Consider the following 18,413-nt stretch of genomic DNA (forward strand, 5'->3'; position numbering starts at 1 on the left):
GTCACAGCAGTGTCCATTCCTTGGCTAGCTTATCCTGACACAGGACTCTCAGAGTTAGGTGGCAGACACTAAGAGATCTTTAAGTGCTTAGCCTGTGCCCACCAATTTCATAGCTTTTGGCTTCTGAGATTCTCATTAGCGATAGCCTTTACCTTGTGTACACATTAGTGTACCAGCAGTAACTGTGATGCTCCCAACCAGTAGAAAGCTTTGTGTGCACCAGCAGCAATTCTCAGTGTGGAACTGGGGTGGGGAAAGTACTGAACCAGCAGACCCCAAAGAATGGGAACTGTGGACTGGGATTCCCATCAAATGCAGAATTGCAGACTGAACCATCGGAAGTCCCCAATGGGGAATCTGGGGTCTGAACTGAGGATTGGGGTTCCAGTCAAATGGAACATTACAAACTGAACTAGCCACGGTTCCCAGCATGGTCTAGTCAAGTGGGGGACCACAAAAAGCCTTTTGGTTGGGAGCTCAACACAAAGAGAGCAGAGCTCAGAACCATGAGGAATTTCCTGTGGCCCTCAGAAATGGCAAGAAAGACAGAGAACACCAACAATTCACAGGTACTACAGTTAGCTATGTTTCTCATTGTCCTCAGAGCTGTCTGAAGTTTCCTTCAGGTCCCACCACTGCCACCAAATCTGTAAAATAAAATTCAACTGAGGAAATTTTGAAGATACTGGCTTTATTCAGTGATTCCGCATCCCATCTAGCAGACAGACAGGAGCTCTGAGGAGCTATACAAAAATGAAAGACTTTTAGAGGCAGAAGGGAGTGGGACAAGGAAATTACTGGCAAAAAGGGCATTGTTTTGGGCAAGGTCACCTTCCCTTGGGGGACAGCAAGGGTTCTGTCAAGCAGATCACTTCACTAGTGCTGACCAGGTAATTCCAGATTGACTGGTTTAAGATTCCACTCCTGGGAGAGCTTGAAACTGTAATTTAGATATTAAGTCTCAGTTTGGTGAGTAGGCTTAGCATGAGTGACTCCATTCGGGACCTTGTTACGCTTTTTAAAACAATGTCCAAGTCTCAGGCCCCCACGGTGGGTGGCCCCCAGGGGTGAGGAAGACTCAGCATCTGCCCACATGCCCCACCTGGCCTCTCTGCCCTCAGCCACCATGGTGACTCCTTGTAACTTCGGGGACAAGGATGGTCTCCCCTTCTCAGTAATCACCTTGGGTTTTTGTTACTTTAATTCTTTGGATAATTTTTGATTTAGCATTATTTGATTTTAACAAGCAGTCCCTTTCTGTTTATTCATTTTCCAGCCTTATTTTCTTTCAGGTCTTGCCCCTCTCCGCCTTCTCCTGCTGTGTCGCTGTGTGACGTTACTCGCCCTTCCTTCGCCTGCTTCGCTCCCATCTCAGCTCCGTGTCCAGCCGTAGATGGCCTGATGATGCCCCGGCCTTTTCACACGAAATCAACTTGCTTTGTTTTTGTTTTAATTTGGTTTTTGATTCTTTTTACTGTGGCAGAAACGATGTTAATTCATGGGCCTTTCTCTTGCTAAATTTTGGATGCCCTGGGGTGGGGGCTGCATCATGATCTGCTGAGGAATGCAGGGAGGATGGAGGCTGTCCCCCTTCCAGCTGGTGGTGGTTGCCTTCTGATCATGTCTGTGGCTTAGGAGAGGATGCCAGGCGATGAGCTGTGTGATTGCTGAGTGTGTCAACAGACCATGCAAGAGCCTCTGGTATGGGAGGCAGAGGGAAAGGACAGGCCTGGGGGAAGGGATGGCCCTTGGCCCTGAGCTGCTGCCAGCCCCTGCATGGCTTCCCTCTCCACGGTGATGGGATAGAGAGCTTGGGGAGGAGTGTCCGGTGAACCATCCCAGTGTGCCATGTGCACAGCCTACATGCCCTGCAAAACGGGAGGCCCAGGAAAGGCCAGGATGGACCAGGCATGGCAGTGTTGGCTGAAGGAACTCCTCTGTGACTCAAGACCAAGCCCGCCTCAGGCTGTGGGGTGGGAGTGGGGGGCTGTCTCCCCCTCAGCAGCCTTGTGTCCTCTCTTGCAGGAGGTCCCAGGTCATTGAGAAATTTGAGGCCTTGGACATTGAGAAGGCAGAGCACATGGAGACCAACTCATCATCTGGGCCTTCACCATCCAGTGACACTCGCCAGGGCCGCAGTGAGAAGAGGGCGTTTCCTAGGAAACGGGTGAGCATCTGGGGTCTGGGGCCAGCGCTGAGGCACAGGCGGTGCCACACGTGGCCACAGGGACCTGGTGGGCATAAGCCTCACCCCTTCTCACAGCGCCCCCCTCCCCAAACACACACCTGGACCCACTGCCGCCGAGTTCCCCGTTCTTGTTTCCTGGTTGTCTGCTCGTGCCTCTCCTCCCTTCCAGCGAGTGGCTTTCTTGAGGGCGAGGACTGTCTTCTGCATCTTCCTGTCGGAACTTCATCCATTTCTGCTAAAGGCTAGTCTGGCGAGCCTTAGATCCCAGTTCGTAGCTAGAGCTGCTCTCTTTCTCTCTGAGGCAGCCCAGCCACGAGGCTGAGCACCTTCCTTCCTCTTTATTTCAAGTGGTGGCCATCATCCTCGCTCCTCTTAGTCCAGGGGAAGATCCCTCTTCTGTATCCTCCTCCTCCTCCCCAGGCAGCCCCCCCACCTCTTGTGACTCTGCTGTGTTCGAATGTTGCATCTTCATCTCCCTCCCCACCTTCTCTCTGGACTCATGAGGTGCTCTGCTGCTGGCTGGCACAGAGCCCAGAGCTCTTCTGTCTGTGATCCCAAGAAGCCAGGGGGCAGGGGTAGGACCAGAGAGTGATGGTGAGAAATGCATCTGAAAGAAAAGGCTGTTCCAACAACTAGAGTGTGTTTTTGAACTCGCCGCATGAAGCGAGAGGCGCTGGACGAGGAGTACCAGGATGCCGGCTCCTGTCCCAGCGTTGGCCCAGACTTGGCCATGGGAGCCCAGACAAAGTGCTCTTGTCCTCGCCCAGGAACAGTCTTGACCCTCCCACAGCTCCAGGTGCTGGTCTCCCTGCTCCCCGCCTAAGTTCACTGGCTTGTACTGACTGGCGGCTGCTCTCTGCCACAGGATCTCCCCAACGAAGCCCCCACAGCTCCTCTCCCGGACACCTCGGCCACCCCCATGTCTCCACACCGAAGAGCCAAGTCACTGGATAGGAGGTCCACGGAGTCCTCCCTGACGGTGAGCCCAGGCGCCCGCGCATCGAAGCCTGGAGACGCTGCTCCTGCTGCTTCTGTCACTTGGGGTCACTGTCTGCTTATGTCCGTGCGTCTGTGCTGGCTGTCCCCTCTGCACCGGCCTTTGCGTCTGTGCGTGGGAAGCAGATGCTCTGTTTCTTTCCCCTTTTGGATGTGGGCATCCTGAGCTCTGAAGTCCCCAATAGAGGAAGCCACTTGGCCAAGGCAGCAAAATCCTGACTTTGAGGAGCCAGGTCCACAGCAGGGAACTTTTGTTTTTGTTTTGGGTGTTTGTGTCAGTGACATTTTGATCACTGGGCTCCTCTCTTGCTAGGAGCCCTTGCCTTGTTCATGGTGTTTCACTGCAAAAGGAGAAGGGCCTTTGCCCTTGGTCCTTTGAGCTGCAGTGGAGGTGCAGTCGGTGCATGGTGAGACAGGACCATTGCTCCCTCGGGGAGCTGAGAGTGGCAGGCCAAAGGCCCTGGGAGTGAAGGACAGCTACTCACATGGTGACCCAGGGCTCCTCTTTGTTCTGTCCTCAGCTTTCTGAGAAGCCCAAGGTCAGAGCCACTTCTACCCCTGGGATATGGAGCCATCAAACACACACTGATATGACCCTGAACAAGGATAGGTGGGCTTACCTGGAAGAAGTTTGATTTTTCCTTGAATCTGGATTTGGCTTGGAGGTTTGGAGGAGAGATTCCCAGAACGTGTGTGGCTGGAGGTGGTCCTGCCACTGTATTCCTGTTCCCATAACTCCCTCTTGGTTTTCTAATATGGAAAGACATTACAGCCTGTTTCTGGTCAGGATAGCTATAGGAGAGTAGAGAGCAGGCACATGGGGTGAGGGGAAGGATGATCCACATTTCTGTAGGCACTGGCTTTGCAGGTGTCCAGGAGTGAAACACAAGCAAGGCCCCACTGGGCTGCAGGTGGTCCTCAAGTGCTTCCTCCCGTGACTCCTCAGACCCAGGTACCTTGGTGCAGGAGAGCCCGGCAGGGACAGCACCCCTGCTTTCCTGTCAGCTGTCCAGAGTTTGCATCTTGCAGGGAAATGGAGACTGAACCTCATCCTGTTTGATATGTGGCCTCAGGGCCTCAGCAGGCTTGCTGCTGCATCTTTGCTTAATACCGTACATGGGCCTTGTTCTTCAGTCTTCCTCTCTGTCTTCCATGGCTTCTGTGAGAACTTCTGATTTCTTCTTTTAGCGCTCACCGCAGATTTTCCCCTTCATGGTAAACACTAAATGCCTCTCCCTCTGGGCTGTTCTGTGCTCCTGGGCAGCCCCACTGCTGCTGCTCACGGGGCATTGGGGCCTTGCCTTCCTTCCCTATCAGCCCACTGAGCCTGGCATCTCCTCCCTCGAAGACACATAAGTCTGCGGAATATTTGTGGGCAGGTGGAGAAACCCCTTTTTCTGCTTCCCACCTCATCTGGACAGAGATGCCTGCCCCTCAGTCATACTTTCCCCACAACTGGGATATCAGTGTGCTCTCTTCTAAACTGTTCTTTTTTTCTCCCTTTCTTAGCCTGACCTGCTGAATTTCAAGAAAGGCTGGCTAACCAAGCAGTATGAGGACGGCCAGGTGAGCATGCAGGGCTGCTGTGGCAATGGGCAGCAGGTACAAAGTCTACCTGGCCTTGTCCCCAGTGGGTGTAGGAACACTGATTCAGTCCCCCACATCCAGCATGGCCTCTCCTCTGGTGGACCAGGACTGAGGCCGAGACCTCCGTCTCATCAGGGAACCGGAGGTGCACCGCCTCCCCCACCCTCAGTTCTACAGTGGGGGGTGGGGACCTCTGGAGAAGATTGCTCTCCTACACCCCGCAGGGATCTCAGCCTCAGGCCAGGGAAGCATCCTACAATGTTAACTTTCTACTTGGTACTCTTTCCTAAATGTTCCTGGGGAGCCCAGGATTCTCAGGGACAGGAGATGCCTCTGGTTGTATGATTGACTTATGGTTGCTCGCAAGGCAGGCCAAGTGGACAGCAGCTGAGGGTTGCTAGACTATCAGAGACTCCAGCTCAGCCACAGTCCTGAGAGAAGCCAGTGTGGTACATTCTCGCCATCACACTCCAACAGGAAGAGCGATTTGCAGCTGAACTTACTAGCCCCATCTTGACCCTGCTTGGGGCTGGAAGGCCAGGCCTGCAGGAAGGCACGAAGAGAGGAGCCTGCTAGTTCTTACTGAGAGGCCCCCAAACCCCACCCTCCTGAGCTCCTCCTGTTTCCTGACTGACTGTGCCGAAACATCCTCTTTTTCTTTCTCCTCCATATCAATCCCCTTGGCCTTTCCTGAAGACTCAAGTCTCCCTCCTTGCTACTCACAGTGAAGACTTGGGAATCTGGCTGGCTGGTTTGCTCCTGCTGGCTGCAGGTGGGCGTGCCTCTGGTTAGCCAGCCAGTGGCTGTGGCTCACAGGTAGCCACCTAAGGATGGAGATGCTGTTTTCACAGCCACCTTTCAGCTCTGAGGGCTCAGCCCCCTGTCTGCAGCCTCTGAAGTTGAGACTGAGGACTGCGAAGCACTTTTCACCAGCCACACCACTGTGGGTTACAGAGAGCTCATAGCCTGTGGCCCACCCCAGCTCTCCATGCTGCCTTGTCACGGGGGAGCCGCAGCTTTAGCAAGTGCTCTGAGGTCATGTGCGCATGGCTGCCTGTGGCCTGAGCAGAGTCCTGTGTGTGTCTGCCACTCGTGGGAGGGGCCGCCTGCCCTCTGCTTTTCCTGTGCTCTGGGAGGTGCCCCCAGGACTCTGGCTGTGGATTGCCTTAGAGCAGTAAATGTGCTGCGTGGTCATTGAGTCTGCTTTCTCCTTTCCCTTTTAGTGGAAGAAACACTGGTTTGTCCTTGCTGATCAAAGTCTGAGATACTACAGGGATTCAGCAGCTGAGGAGGTGAGTGTTTTGTCTTCTTTCCTAATTGTGGAGATGGGTCCGGGTAGCCACAGGAGCCCCAGGCTCTCAGCCACTGCTTCTCCGGGCTCAAGTCCCCTTCTGTCTGTCACCTGGTGTCCAAGTTGCTGTCTTGGGTTTCCAGGTCTAGATTGGTGGGAAGTCTGAGCATAGTGTGACCAGTTTCTGATCTCGTGACTGATTCTTCCTGAAACGTTGGGCTATTTTGAGGCCCTACTTTAGGCAGGGTGTGTGTTTCAGTGGCTTCTCTTTTCTCCGTTCTTTGAAAAACACTGAAAGATGTCTTAATTTAAAAGTCAGGATGAGCAGTTTTGTTTTTTCAACAAAGATTTCATAGAAAATTGAGTCTCTTGTAGAAACGGAAGTAAATCTTGTCCTTTGTCTTTTGGACAAAGATGGGATGTGGCAAATGAATTTAGTTGGCCCAATTGACTATCTTGATTCCATGGTTGAAGACCAACCAGAAGGGGCTCTTTTTTCTTCACCTACAAAAATACCATCTCTTTTGAGCAATTTGGCAAGTCTGTGTTCCTACCTTTTCCCTTGCATTCCACTCCAGGAATCCTTCTTATATATTTCCACATACAGGAAAAGATCTTTGCCCAAGGTTAGTCATTCCTCCGCTTTTCTAATAGCAGAAGATTGGGAAAAATCTAAATATTGGTCATTAAAGACTGGTTATATATGTTTACATATCCTGAACGTGAAAAAAGGGAAGTTCTGTAGGGACTTCAGTGGAAAGATGTTAGAGATTCAAGGTAGATGAGAATACTGTGGGCAGCAGGTCCCTGGTGCTGCCTGAAGTCAGGCAACACGGAGCGTGTGTGGTTGGTAGTGGGTGCGTAGACCAGCAGTTCTCCAAGTGTAGTCTGTGGATGCCTAGAGACCATTTCAGTGGGCTGGTACACTCAAAACTGTTGTTATAAAATTAAAATGCCATTTAAAGTTTCAGTTCTTGAATACTCATCTTTCTATATTCTGTGATTCAAAATCAACAGTGAGCGTAAGTCACGTTTACTATGTACCAGAGTATGATGGGTGCCTCATTGGCAAGCACTTATGCCCCATCCACACTGCCAGCCGAACTGGTGGCTTCTCCTCATGCAATACTGTCTGCACTTAAAAGAATAACGCAGAGACACACTGCTTGCTCACTTTGAGTGTTTGGCAGACACTTTCTTAAAGCACCAAATGAGTCTATCCCTTCAAAGAAAACAACAGACAGTTCATTGCCAATGATATAACTTGAGCTTTCAAGCAAAATTGGAGCTTTGAAATATTTGTATTCCCCATCAGAAATTTGACAGTTTCCCTTTACTTACAGACTGTCCTGATGACTAGGTGCTAATACTAACATGTTTTGAGCTCATGTAATGAAATATGTCAACTTGTAGAGGATAACGCATAACCTGATGTCTTCCAAATGACCAGTACATAAAGTTAGAAGGTCACGCACGGGTACAGGTCCATTCAGAGGGCAGTGAAGACCGTGCATTTTAATATAACAGTATAGAAAGTCCCTTGATAGGATTTCAGATTCCACTTTGCAGTTAACCTTTAAGAACGTACACCTTTTCCCAGTGTATGTAAATCAGACCTTCATTGCTGTACCCCTTCAACTTCTACAGTGACGTATGTCAGTTATTCCCCAATGAAACTGGATAAAAGAAAGAAATGACTACTAAAGTGTCTTCCTTTTCCAATCTCGATCTATGTAAGGCTGGACTATCTTCATGTACAATGACCCCTGACAAACAGAGATGCTAGAGGTGCCATCCCCTTGTGCAGATAAAAACCTGCATGTAACTTTTGACTCCCTCAAAACTGAACTAGGAGCCTACTGTTGATCACAAGCCTTAACAACAGCACAGTTGATTAACACATTTGCATGTTACATGTATCGTATACTGTATTCTTATCATAAAGCAAGCTAGAGAAAAGAAAAGGCCATTAAGAAAATCATAAGGAAGAGAAAATACACTTACAGTACCATACTACATTAAAAAAAAAAGAAACATGTACAACTGGACCCACACAATTCAAAACCGTAGTATTCAAGGGTCAACCATACGTCATTCAAAATGACATACTAAACAAGTTGAATCCAGCAACAGATATGAGAATCCAACTGTCCTTGGAAGCCAAGCATTTAAAGATTTGTAAAAATCCCTTACTGACTTTTAAAAATATTTTTTGGTTTATTTGTGTTCTTTTTTTTTTTTTTTTTTAAAGATTTTATGTATTCATGAGAGAGAGAGAGAGGCAGAGACACAGGCAGAGAGAGAAGCAGGCTCCATACAGGGAGCCCAACGTGGGACTCGATCCCAGGTTTCCAGGATCACACCCTGGGCTGAAGGTGGCGTTAAACCGCTGGACCACCAGGGCTGCCCTATTTGTGTTCTTAAATGAGCAAATATGTTTACTTTTTTCTAGTTTATTTCTAATATGCTAAATATCATGAATAGGTAAAACCCACATAAATGAAAACTCTTTGGAACCCTCAATTTTTAAGACTAAAAGAGTTCCACCATCACGTTTGCCAACCCCTGGCATGAGATATCTTTGGCAGGATACACAGGGGCATGGCATTGATGCTTCCAGGTAGCATAGGATAGGCAGCATTTTCACTTGTCAGTGTATATACCCACTAAAAATAAAGCTAACATGGAAATTCACTTGTCTAGGTGTTGACTTTTACTTTCTCAATCGCCTAAGATCCTCTCATTTCTCTCTGTAGGCGGCTGACTTGGACGGGGAAATTGACTTGTCTACGTGTTACGATGTCACAGAGTATCCAGTCCAGAGAAACTATGGCTTTCAGATACATGTGAGCCTGGGGTGGAGTTCGGAGACAGGCTTGGTGTGGAGGTGGGGGACATGGGCTTGACCCGCGGGGATATTTTTCCAAAAACCTGACGTCCTGGTTTGGGGACACTTGTAGGCAAGCCTGACCTCTCTCACGGGCTTGGTCGGCACTTGGTCTTTGCTGTCATCGCTGGTATCTTGACCTGTGCCTTCCTCTGTCCCTAGCACCTCATCCCAACCCCAGTTTGTGATCTCAACAACAGAATGAGGCATTAGCATCTTTCTTCTCAATTCCATTTAGAAGTTTTCTATTACTGAAGGTCTTTGTCTTCCCTTTTTCTTTAAAGTGCTGGCAGTTGGGAAGGACATGGGATGTAAGAAATAAGAATAGAAGTGTTAGTGAAGCCTCAAATACTAGGGTTTTACTCATTTATTCTTTCATTTGGACGTGCATTCATCCACATACAAGTCTTTTCCCCCCACAGTCTTGTGAGGGACTCAGGAGCGCAAGGCATTGCCCACCGACCCCCGCCCCCAAAAAGAATATGATCAGAAAAATGAAATGGTTCTTCTTGGCTGGCTGTTTCATTAAAGCTAGTGGCTCAAGCTACCTGGAGGCAGGCAGGCTCAAGGTTAGGGCATAGTCCTCAACTGCTGCATCTGTCCTCATTCTGATACCCAACTGCAAGGTCAAAGGGTACCCAAAACTGCCCTTAGGGCTTAACAGGCCAGAGTGACTCACTGAACACAAAAAAGCACTAAACTTAACAATTATAGTTTCATTGTAGCAAAAGGATGCAAATCAGAACAAGGCAGAGAAACAGACAGGGAGAATTGTACTGGCAGGGCCCTAAACACAAACCTTCCAAGTCTCTGGGGTTGCATTACCCTCTTGGGAGATGTATGGCAGTACCCAGAGCTTCCAGCTCAGGAAGCTCACCCAAGCCAGTGTCCAGAGTTTTGGTTTTGGTTTTGGTTTTTTAAGGTTTTATTTATTCATGAGAGACACAGAGAGGCAGAGACAGGGAGAGGGAGAAGCAGGCTCCCTGTAGGGAGCCTGACAGGGGCCTCAATCCCAGAAGCCCAAAGGCAGATGCTCCACCACTAAGCCACCCAGGTGTCCCATGTCCAGAGTTTTATTGAAGCTTTGTCACTATTGATTGAGTTACTGTCCATGTAGTCAAATACAGTTTCCAGCCCTCTGCCAGAGCTCGGCTGATTTCACATATCCCAGAGCCCCCACCCTGAATAATAGGGATTCCCAGGTTACTTCCCAGGATCTGGGACAAAGGCCAAACCTCTCTTTGGGTAAAGCTAATTCTTCCCTCACAGGGACCTTGGGAGTGCGTGCTAATGATCAGCCTGACAGAACTGCCGCCTGGGACTCGTTTTCTCACAGGGAGCTAGGACTCCAGTTGGGTTGCCTTTAACAGGGTCTTACCTTTAGATCTTTGGGTCTAGAAACTCAGTATTTCTGGACTGAGAGTATATCAGACATGTTGGGACTAACTTGTAGTAACCAAGCCCAGAGGAGACCAAGGTTCAGACCCAAAGGCCAGTGAGTTTACTACAAGGAGAAATGCAGGCAGCAGCCCAGCAGGCAACTGGTCATGGCATTCCCTCCATGCAGGGCAACTGTGTGGACACCAAGTCCTAGTTGGAGGTTGTACTAATGGCCTAGCATCAGGGCCAGGGCATGAACTGTGGATCTTGGTGGGCTGTGGTGCCCTGCTGTGATGTTCTTATGACTTTGTGCCTGCAGGAGGAATAGACATGCTTGATAAGCCAACATGTCAGCTTTGGAGACAGTGGTGAATTCTGGTTTTGCAGGCCCATGCTGAGCCCCACACCTTCACCCCTGCCTCTCCATTTTAAAGAGCAGATCTCCCTGAGTAGGGTATCCTGGGGGTAACAAGTGTTTTATCTTTAACTCAGTACCTGTCACGGAGTGTATTACAACTTCATTGTTCTAGGGCTGCTTTCTGTGTGATGAGGCCATGGCCAGAACCACGTAGGTGCTGGTTTCTCTCTAAGAACTCACTTGCTCTCTTGGTCACAAAGTCATTTCTGAGTCACCTATGCTCCCTAGCTGATCTCAGCTGCCAGTTGGACCCCTCTTCACTTTACCCTGGGCGGGGCACTGTGAGCTTCTCTCTAGTTCTAATGCTTTTCCATGAGCCCCATGGACTCAGAGTTGTAAGCCAGAAGAGACTGATTTCACTGCGGGAGAGTGGGTCCCAGGAGGGGCTCAGCCTGGACCACAAAGGAGCTTTAGGATCTTGTGAGGCAAGGCTGGAGGACTGAGTTTGCGGTGTCCTTGTCTAGCACCCACAAGATAGCTGAGTGCAGAAGCCAGTAGAAGGTGGCAAAATGGGAGCCTTGCATGCCGGGTCCGTAGTCGGTCTTGTCCTGAGATTGGTGGAAGCACTGCCATGTGCTGGATGACACGAGACAGCTGTGCCTTAGTAAGACACATCCAGAAGGACCCACAGTACACTTAGAAAGGAGGGGAAGGTAGAGGCAGAAGGCCAAGCAATGAGGGGCAAAGAAACTGGTGAGAGCTGCCATGCTAGAAGAGCACCTGGGATGTGGCTCTGGCCAGGTGAGGGAGAAGCCAGGTGTGAAGTCTCACACCTCAGAGCATGGTGAGCTTGTGCTGAAGTGGGGCAGCAGAGGCAGCTTCTGACAGGAGGGGAGCCTCTGGAGCTCTGGCCTGTGGTGTGTTTGAGGCTCCAGTAGACTCCCTGGGAACATTAGACACACAGTCACAAGCATGGAGCCTGTTGGGAAAGAGCTCTCTGCAGGTGAGAGATGAGCTCATAGGAAAGAATGTACAGGTTGCTGAGGTCAGACTACAGAAATACCCACAGTGGAGTGGGGGGAAGCAGAGGACCCAGGGACATGGGGAGGGCCAGGGCACAAGGGGCTGGTGCTTCAGAGAGCCCTAGGGCAGTACCCCTGCCCCTGGCTTGCACACAGGGGAAAGCGATGATGGAGAGATGAGCTGGGAAGTGGGCTGTGGGCCAACTCGACTGGGAGTGCTGGCGGGGGCCTGAGGCAGGTGATGAGGTCCCGTCCAAGCTGCACTTTGCAGCATGCTTGGCCAGCACATGGTCTCTTATATTTTACCCCTGGCCGTGCCAGTGTCCATCCCAAGACCATCTTGGTGATTTTGTCTTCCCATCACCTGACTAGCCAACATGTCTTATAGGTCCATTGGTCAGTAGCTGGGGCAGCCTAAAGAACAGTAGTGACACCTTACTTCTGTGACACCTGAGTGTCATGCCCCTCCCCGTCTTGGGAGGTGCCTGGCAGCATGGCTTAGCAACACAAGGATTGCATTCCAGAGGCCTTTCTGCTCACTGGCCTGCTGCCCATCTCAGCCCCCATATGGCTCCCCTCCCCTCTTGTCCACCTGGTGTCATCACATAGCGAGACTCCTCTCCCTCAGCCACCACCAGCATGCTCCTCCATCTCAACTCGTCCTACCAGGTCACCTAGGTCAGGGGCAGGGGGTCCAGGGATTATCCTAGAAGCACCCCCCCACCTTGGCTCCCATATCCTATTAATGAGGGACTGCATACCACCTCCTTCACTGCCCCAGAACCTCCTTATTCTCTGTCACTGTGCTAAGTCTAACTACACCTGCCCTGGCAGGTCTCCCTGCCTCTTCTGAGCCCAGCAGATGGAGCCCCCATTGGGCCCAGCCTGCCTGCCAGGTCCCGTGCCTGCCACTCTTCTCTCCCTGTCACCCTGTGCACCTGATGTGCATGGGTTGCATGGCACTGAGTCTGGGATGGTGCTGTCCCTGGTCTGGGGAGCCCCTTCCCACTGCTCCCCACATGCTGGCCTTGTGGTCAAGTCACGCACCCTCCTTCCCCCCAGTCTTTGAGGCCCTGAAAGAGTAAGATGAGCCATCTGGGTGCCAGAGACATGTAGGCACACAGGAAGACACATCCAGAGAGGTGGGTGGTTGAATCAGCCATGAAAGCAGATCCGATTTCCTTTGCTCTCCAGCTCTTATTTGAGGGGGACACACACAGTGTCCTAGGACAGCCCCCTACCTGGCAGCAGTTCTCCCTACATGATGTCCTTTGAGGGCAAGGAGTTGGCAGTCCCTAATGACAGCTTGTCTTTTGTGTAGACAAAGGAGGGCGAATTCACTCTCTCTGCTATGACATCTGGAATCCGGCGGAATTGGATCCAGACCATCATGAAGCACGTGCACCCGACCTCTGCCCCAGATGTGACGAGGTGAGACAAACAGGATGCCTGAGGGTCGCCTTCCCTGCTGGCCACTGCCTCACTCCTTCATGGATCTGCAGTTATTTTGGGATGTGTGCTCGTGCCTGTCCCAGCCCAGTTTTCTGCCTTCCCTCCTCTGTCCCACCATCGGCTGGCCTCGCTTAGTCTCCCCTTGCCTTCTTGCTTTTTCTGCCTCAGGTTACCTTTTCTGCCTTTAGGCCTGGCCGGTGTGGCTGCTTGTGCCAGGAACATTTGTTCTCCTATCGGGACTGAACCTAGTCCTGGGTGTTGGGCCTCTCTGGCAGTGGAGTAAGAGCAGCCCTGAATGTCACATTCACAGACTACCAGAGCATTTCTTTTTCTTGATCTTTTTGCTCCACACCTGTATGTGTTGGTTTTCTGTGCAACCAGGAAAAACTTCTTTGAAATTCAGTGCTGGAACTGAGATGGAAGTCTTATTCTTCCCTCATGTTAAGTCTCTGGTTTGTATACCTCACAATGTGCCACGTGCCTTCCTCCTTCTGCCCTGAAGGTTAGAAACCTGGTATTTTCAGTTTAAAAGAAAGAGAAGATTCTGGTGTATGGGGCTGGATCCACGATGCCTAGAATTCTACTGTTCTCAGCTGAAGGCCTCAGAGCGTTTACCTGTTTTGAGAACCTCTTATTGACACTTTTCAGATCATATATTTTACATGATTCTTCCAATGTATTTATTTTGTTGCTGCTCACACCTGGGGCAGCGGCCTGGGGCAGCTGTGGCCATGTCAAATCTTTGTCTTTCCTAGTGACACTGCATCTCTTTGAAAAAAAAGGTAGGAATAAAATCTTCTCTCTTGTGTTTATTGGCATTGTTTGTTCATTCCCTCATTTACTAAGTTAACAGATTATTTGGTGGTTCTGTCAGTAAGACCAGGTGTTGGTGGCCAGGACAAGTTCTCAAGTATCCTGTTGGGAGCTCTGGCTTATCTGTTAGTGGAATGCCTCCTGACTATATGGAGGTGAATGGGGCACTCTTGTCCTCATGGGCAGCCTCAGTGGCTGCCCTCTGGCTTTTTCCCAGCCAGGAGTAGAGAGCTTTATAAGGCCAACACTCAGCACCTTGATGATGCCCCCCTCCCCAGCAAAGCAAGAAAGGCAGCTCAGGGTTCTTCAGCAAGGCTGTTGCCACAGGGCATAGGGTGGTGGACACGAGAAGGCCTGAGGTCCTGTCCTGGCCGCCAGGATTCCCCTGCCTGCCGTGTCCCAGCTGGAAGAAGTCTGCTTTGGGATGTCGCAGGGCAGGCCTGTGGCTTTGGCCTCAGAGCAGAAATGAAGGACACACTTGAGCATATGCATGTGCACATGTGTCTCGGGCCGACATCCACAGTTCTCTGCCACACTCAGACATGGGCTCCATGTGGGAACTCAGCACCTTGATGAACTATAGGCCACGGGGACCAGGTGTTTGGTTTGTGTGGAAAGATTGACTTAGTGATTGTCTTCTGACTAGACTTTACTTCAGATTTACTGTATCTCAAACTCAGGGGGTCCTCACCTTCCCCCAATTTGTCTTCAGCCTTTCTGCTTGTTTTATGTGGGCTTTTATGGCTTGAGGAAAATTTGGATTTTCTTAGTGCCTATAGGAAAGTCTCAAGAAAGCATTAGAAACAGGGCAGCCCGGGTGGCTCAGCAGTTTAGCGCCGCCTTCAGCCCAGGGCCTGATCCTGGAGACCCGGGATCGAGTCCCACGTCAGGCTCCCTGCATGCAGCCTGCTTCTCCCTCTGCTTGTATCTCTGCCTCTCCCTATCTCTCTCTCTCTCTCTCTCTCTCTCACACACACACAAATAAATAAATACATACATACATACATACTTAGAAAAAAAAAAGAAACAGATACAAACTTCAGAGGTACAGGTCTAAGCGATGTACTGTGTTCCCCCTGCAACTACAGTAGGGAGTGGCAAGGACTTCCTGCCTGGGGGCTGGAGGGGCTTCCTCTCATGGAGCCATGACTGACTGCTGTTCCCAGCTCTCTATGGAAACTGGACTGGAAACCTCTGAGCCATCTGTGGTTCCTACTTTCTCATCCCTACTCAGAACCAGTTTGGTTCTCCCTATGAGAGAGACACAAGTAAAGGCAAAGTATTCTTTTCTCCTCTCTCCTGTGGGAACCATAGCTGCATAGGGGCTGTGGTGGAGCCAGGCCCCCCACCAGGGTGGGTGGCTGCCACAAGGAGCCACACCTGACAGGCTCTCTGCCCCTTGCCCTTAGCTCACTGCCAGAGGAAAAGAACCGGAGCAGCTCCTCCTTTGAAACCTGCCCGAGGCCGAGTGAGAAGCCCGATATGGAGCGTGGAGAGCCAGACCCTGAGCAGAAGAGGAGCCGGGCTCGGGAGCGGAGGCGGGAAGGGCGCTCTAAGACCTTTGACTGGGCTGAGTTCCGCCCTATCCAGCAGGCCCTGGCTCAGGAGAGGGCCAGCACCACAGGGATTTCTGACGTCCACCCTGAGGCTGAGGCCGGTGAGCTAGAGCGGGAGCGTGCACGGCGGCGGGAAGAACGCCGTAAGCGCTTCGGGATGCTTGATGCCACGGATGGGCCTGGTGCCGACGATACAGCCCTGCGAATGGAGGTTGACCGGAGCCCAGGGCTGCCAGTGACCACTGACCTCAAGACCCAGAATGTCCACGTGGAGATCGAGCAGCGGTGGCATCAGGTGGAGACAACTCCTCTCCGCGAAGAAAAGCAGGTGCCCATTGCCCCCCTGCACCTGTCCTCCGAAGATGGAGGTGACCGGCTCTCCACTCACGAGTTGACCTCTCTGCTGGAGAAGGAGGTAACAGGTTCTGGGCAGCAACCTTCCCCAGCACCCACTGTACCTGCTGCTGGCCACATGATACTGAGGGATATGTGGTCCTGAGAGCTCTAGTAGACAGACAGACAGCTTATTAGAGTACAGTGCAGGCACTGAGAGGTATAAGAGGGTGCCACATCGGCAGGATGGCAGGGAGGGGGCTCCAGGCTTTTCAAGAAGGAAAGACTTTGCCATGCAGTGGGGACATTGCCATATAGAGCTGAGGGTGGCCAGAAACTAGGCTAATGGGATGCAGGACCCAGGTGGGGACTCTGTCCTACCCTGTTACAGGCACAAACTAGAGATTTGAGACAGGAGAGGGGCATGAGCAGAATTAGTGGTCAGGCCTGGGTCAAAGGGGCCTGGCTGAAGCTGGAGGCAGAGACAAGCCTCCAGGCTTTTTGCAACAGCCAGGTAACCATTAATGGGATCAGAGGGGGATGCAAGGCAGGCAGACGCTGGATTATGGATGTTGAATTCAAGATGTGAAACAGAGGCCCACGGGCAGGAGGTGGTGAGCCTGGCAGGCTGGGCAGAGGATTGCCACCATGCCACTGACTTGAAGGATACCCTGTAAGTCACTGGGCACCAGAGAGGATCCCTCTGGGATGCAGAGCTGAGTAAGCCAGTCCCTGCATTTGTAACATATCCAGAAATCAAATCTGGGAAACTTGGTAGTGGATTTGTAAGCCTGAACAGTGAGTTTCCTAGATGAGGTACAGCATTATGCCTGCCTTTTAGGAACATTCAGCAACATGTTTCAAATGTGTTTTTTTCCAGGAGTAGCTAATTGAAGTGGAAGATTTGCCACTTTGGGCAACCTCCGCTTACCTTTTTCCTATTAAATTTATGAGGTTGACATTTATCACTAACACCAACATTCTATTTTTTTCCCTTTTCTACATGTATTAATATAATAATAAAGCCAAGATGCAATAAAAGTTCAAACTCACATGGGTCTAAACTGTCAAAATGAGCCCACTGGCCTGCAGGTCACATGCTGGCTGGACCATGAATCTATCATAGACAGCAGAGTCTGAAAGCCAGGCATTTCTGTGCCGCCCACAGCAGAGTCTGGTAGCACCCTGCCCACCTGTTGCATTACACAGCCCCTCCAGTAGGGTGGGCAGCCCCCATAACCCAGCATCTAGTAGGTACCTGAGAGAGTTCAGGGAAGAGGTGGGTAGACGGATAGATAAATTCAAAGTCACTGAAAGCAAAAGGAGTGTGCAGTCGCTTGTCCACTTTACACATCTTATGGAGCCCTTCCTGCAAACAGAATTTTATGTGGAATCTATTATATAAAAGCGTTTAAAAAAGGAGCTATTTCAGTGGAAGCTATGGCAGGCAGGGCCTGGAGCGAGGGCTGCCCCAGGTCAACAATGGCCTTTTGACCACACTGAGGGAATCGGAAGGACCCAGCAGGATGGTCTTCTGACACAAGCAGAAAGCCCCCATTTCCTGGTCAGGTCTGCACGTCACATCCTTATGGGCATGTGGGAATTATGTGGGTGCCCAGGGTAACAAGTATGCTGCTGTTATGTATGGCTTGAGCTGGAACCTTCAGTTCCAGATGCTGCAGATAAAGACCAGATCGGCACATGCACTGAAGTGTGGCCATGGGGAAGGCCAACCACAGAGTCCCTGTGTGCTCCAGCCCAGCGAGAGTCAGAAATGCCACTGTACCGCCACCTCTAGTCATTATCATCACTTTGTTACAAAATGTGTGTCTCTTTGCCCACAGTTGGAGCAGAGCCAGAAGGAGGCCTCAGACCTTCTGGAGCAGAACCGGCTCCTACAGGACCAGCTGAGGGTGGCTCTGGGCCGGGAACAGAGCGCCCGGGAGGGCTACGTGCTGCAGGTAGGGCTGCAGGGCTGCTGTGGCCCTTGTTCATTTGGGCATCAGTGTGAGGGCCCAGGCAGGCTAGGAATGTGCAAAACCTGGCTGAGCAGGAGCAGCCTGTCCCAAGTGCTGCAGCCTCAGGGCTCTCAGGCTCCTGGGTCCTTTGTAGCTTCACCCCTAGTAGGATGCTTTAGACAGTCTGCCTGAAACCTCTATAGCTAAGGGTTTTTCTTTGTTTCATCCTGATCATTTTTCCTCTCAGTTCTCAGAGTACTTAGTGTATATTTATCATAAATATCACATATTTACATGTCGTTTCTACTTGCTTTCACAAATAGTCATATTAGATCCATTTTCCCGATTGAAGAAATTGAACAACAGCCAGCCAAGTGCCTCCTTACCACCAAGTTGGTGACAGAGCTAAAACTGGTTCCCTATCCTTGACCTTGTATGTACCACACCTATAGGACAACCTGGGGCCATTAGCACTCTCCTAGTGGTCCCTCTTCTTATTTTCTGCCTAGCCAACCCCGCAGCCTAATGGGAAGTCCAGTGAGAAGAGCAGCAACATGAGTCCAAACCCATGCCTTCCATCAGAGAGCTCTGG

General features: G+C 50.8%; 1 protein-coding gene across 3 annotated transcripts in view; it reads left to right on the forward strand.

Annotated features, from left to right (window-relative positions):
- MPRIP (myosin phosphatase Rho interacting protein) overlaps positions 1-18,413 on the forward strand; it is a 153,914-nt gene that overhangs the window by 108,373 nt on the left and 27,128 nt on the right. For all 3 annotated transcript variants that reach the window (XM_055305452.1, XM_055305451.1, XM_055305450.1), the window contains exons 8-15: positions 2,026-2,167; positions 3,054-3,167; positions 4,694-4,750; positions 5,995-6,063; positions 8,819-8,908; positions 13,031-13,140; positions 15,384-15,945; positions 17,708-17,824. In XM_055305452.1, the coding sequence (XP_055161427.1) occupies positions 2,026-2,167; positions 3,054-3,167; positions 4,694-4,750; positions 5,995-6,063; positions 8,819-8,908; positions 13,031-13,140; positions 15,384-15,945; positions 17,708-17,824 (1,261 nt within the window). The remainder of the gene's footprint in view (positions 1-2,025; positions 2,168-3,053; positions 3,168-4,693; positions 4,751-5,994; positions 6,064-8,818; positions 8,909-13,030; positions 13,141-15,383; positions 15,946-17,707; positions 17,825-18,413) is intronic.

Source organism: Nyctereutes procyonoides, unplaced genomic scaffold, assembly GCF_905146905.1.
Source record: "Nyctereutes procyonoides isolate TBG_1078 unplaced genomic scaffold, NYPRO_anot_genome, whole genome shotgun sequence".
Taxonomy (NCBI): domain Eukaryota; kingdom Metazoa; phylum Chordata; class Mammalia; order Carnivora; family Canidae; genus Nyctereutes; species Nyctereutes procyonoides.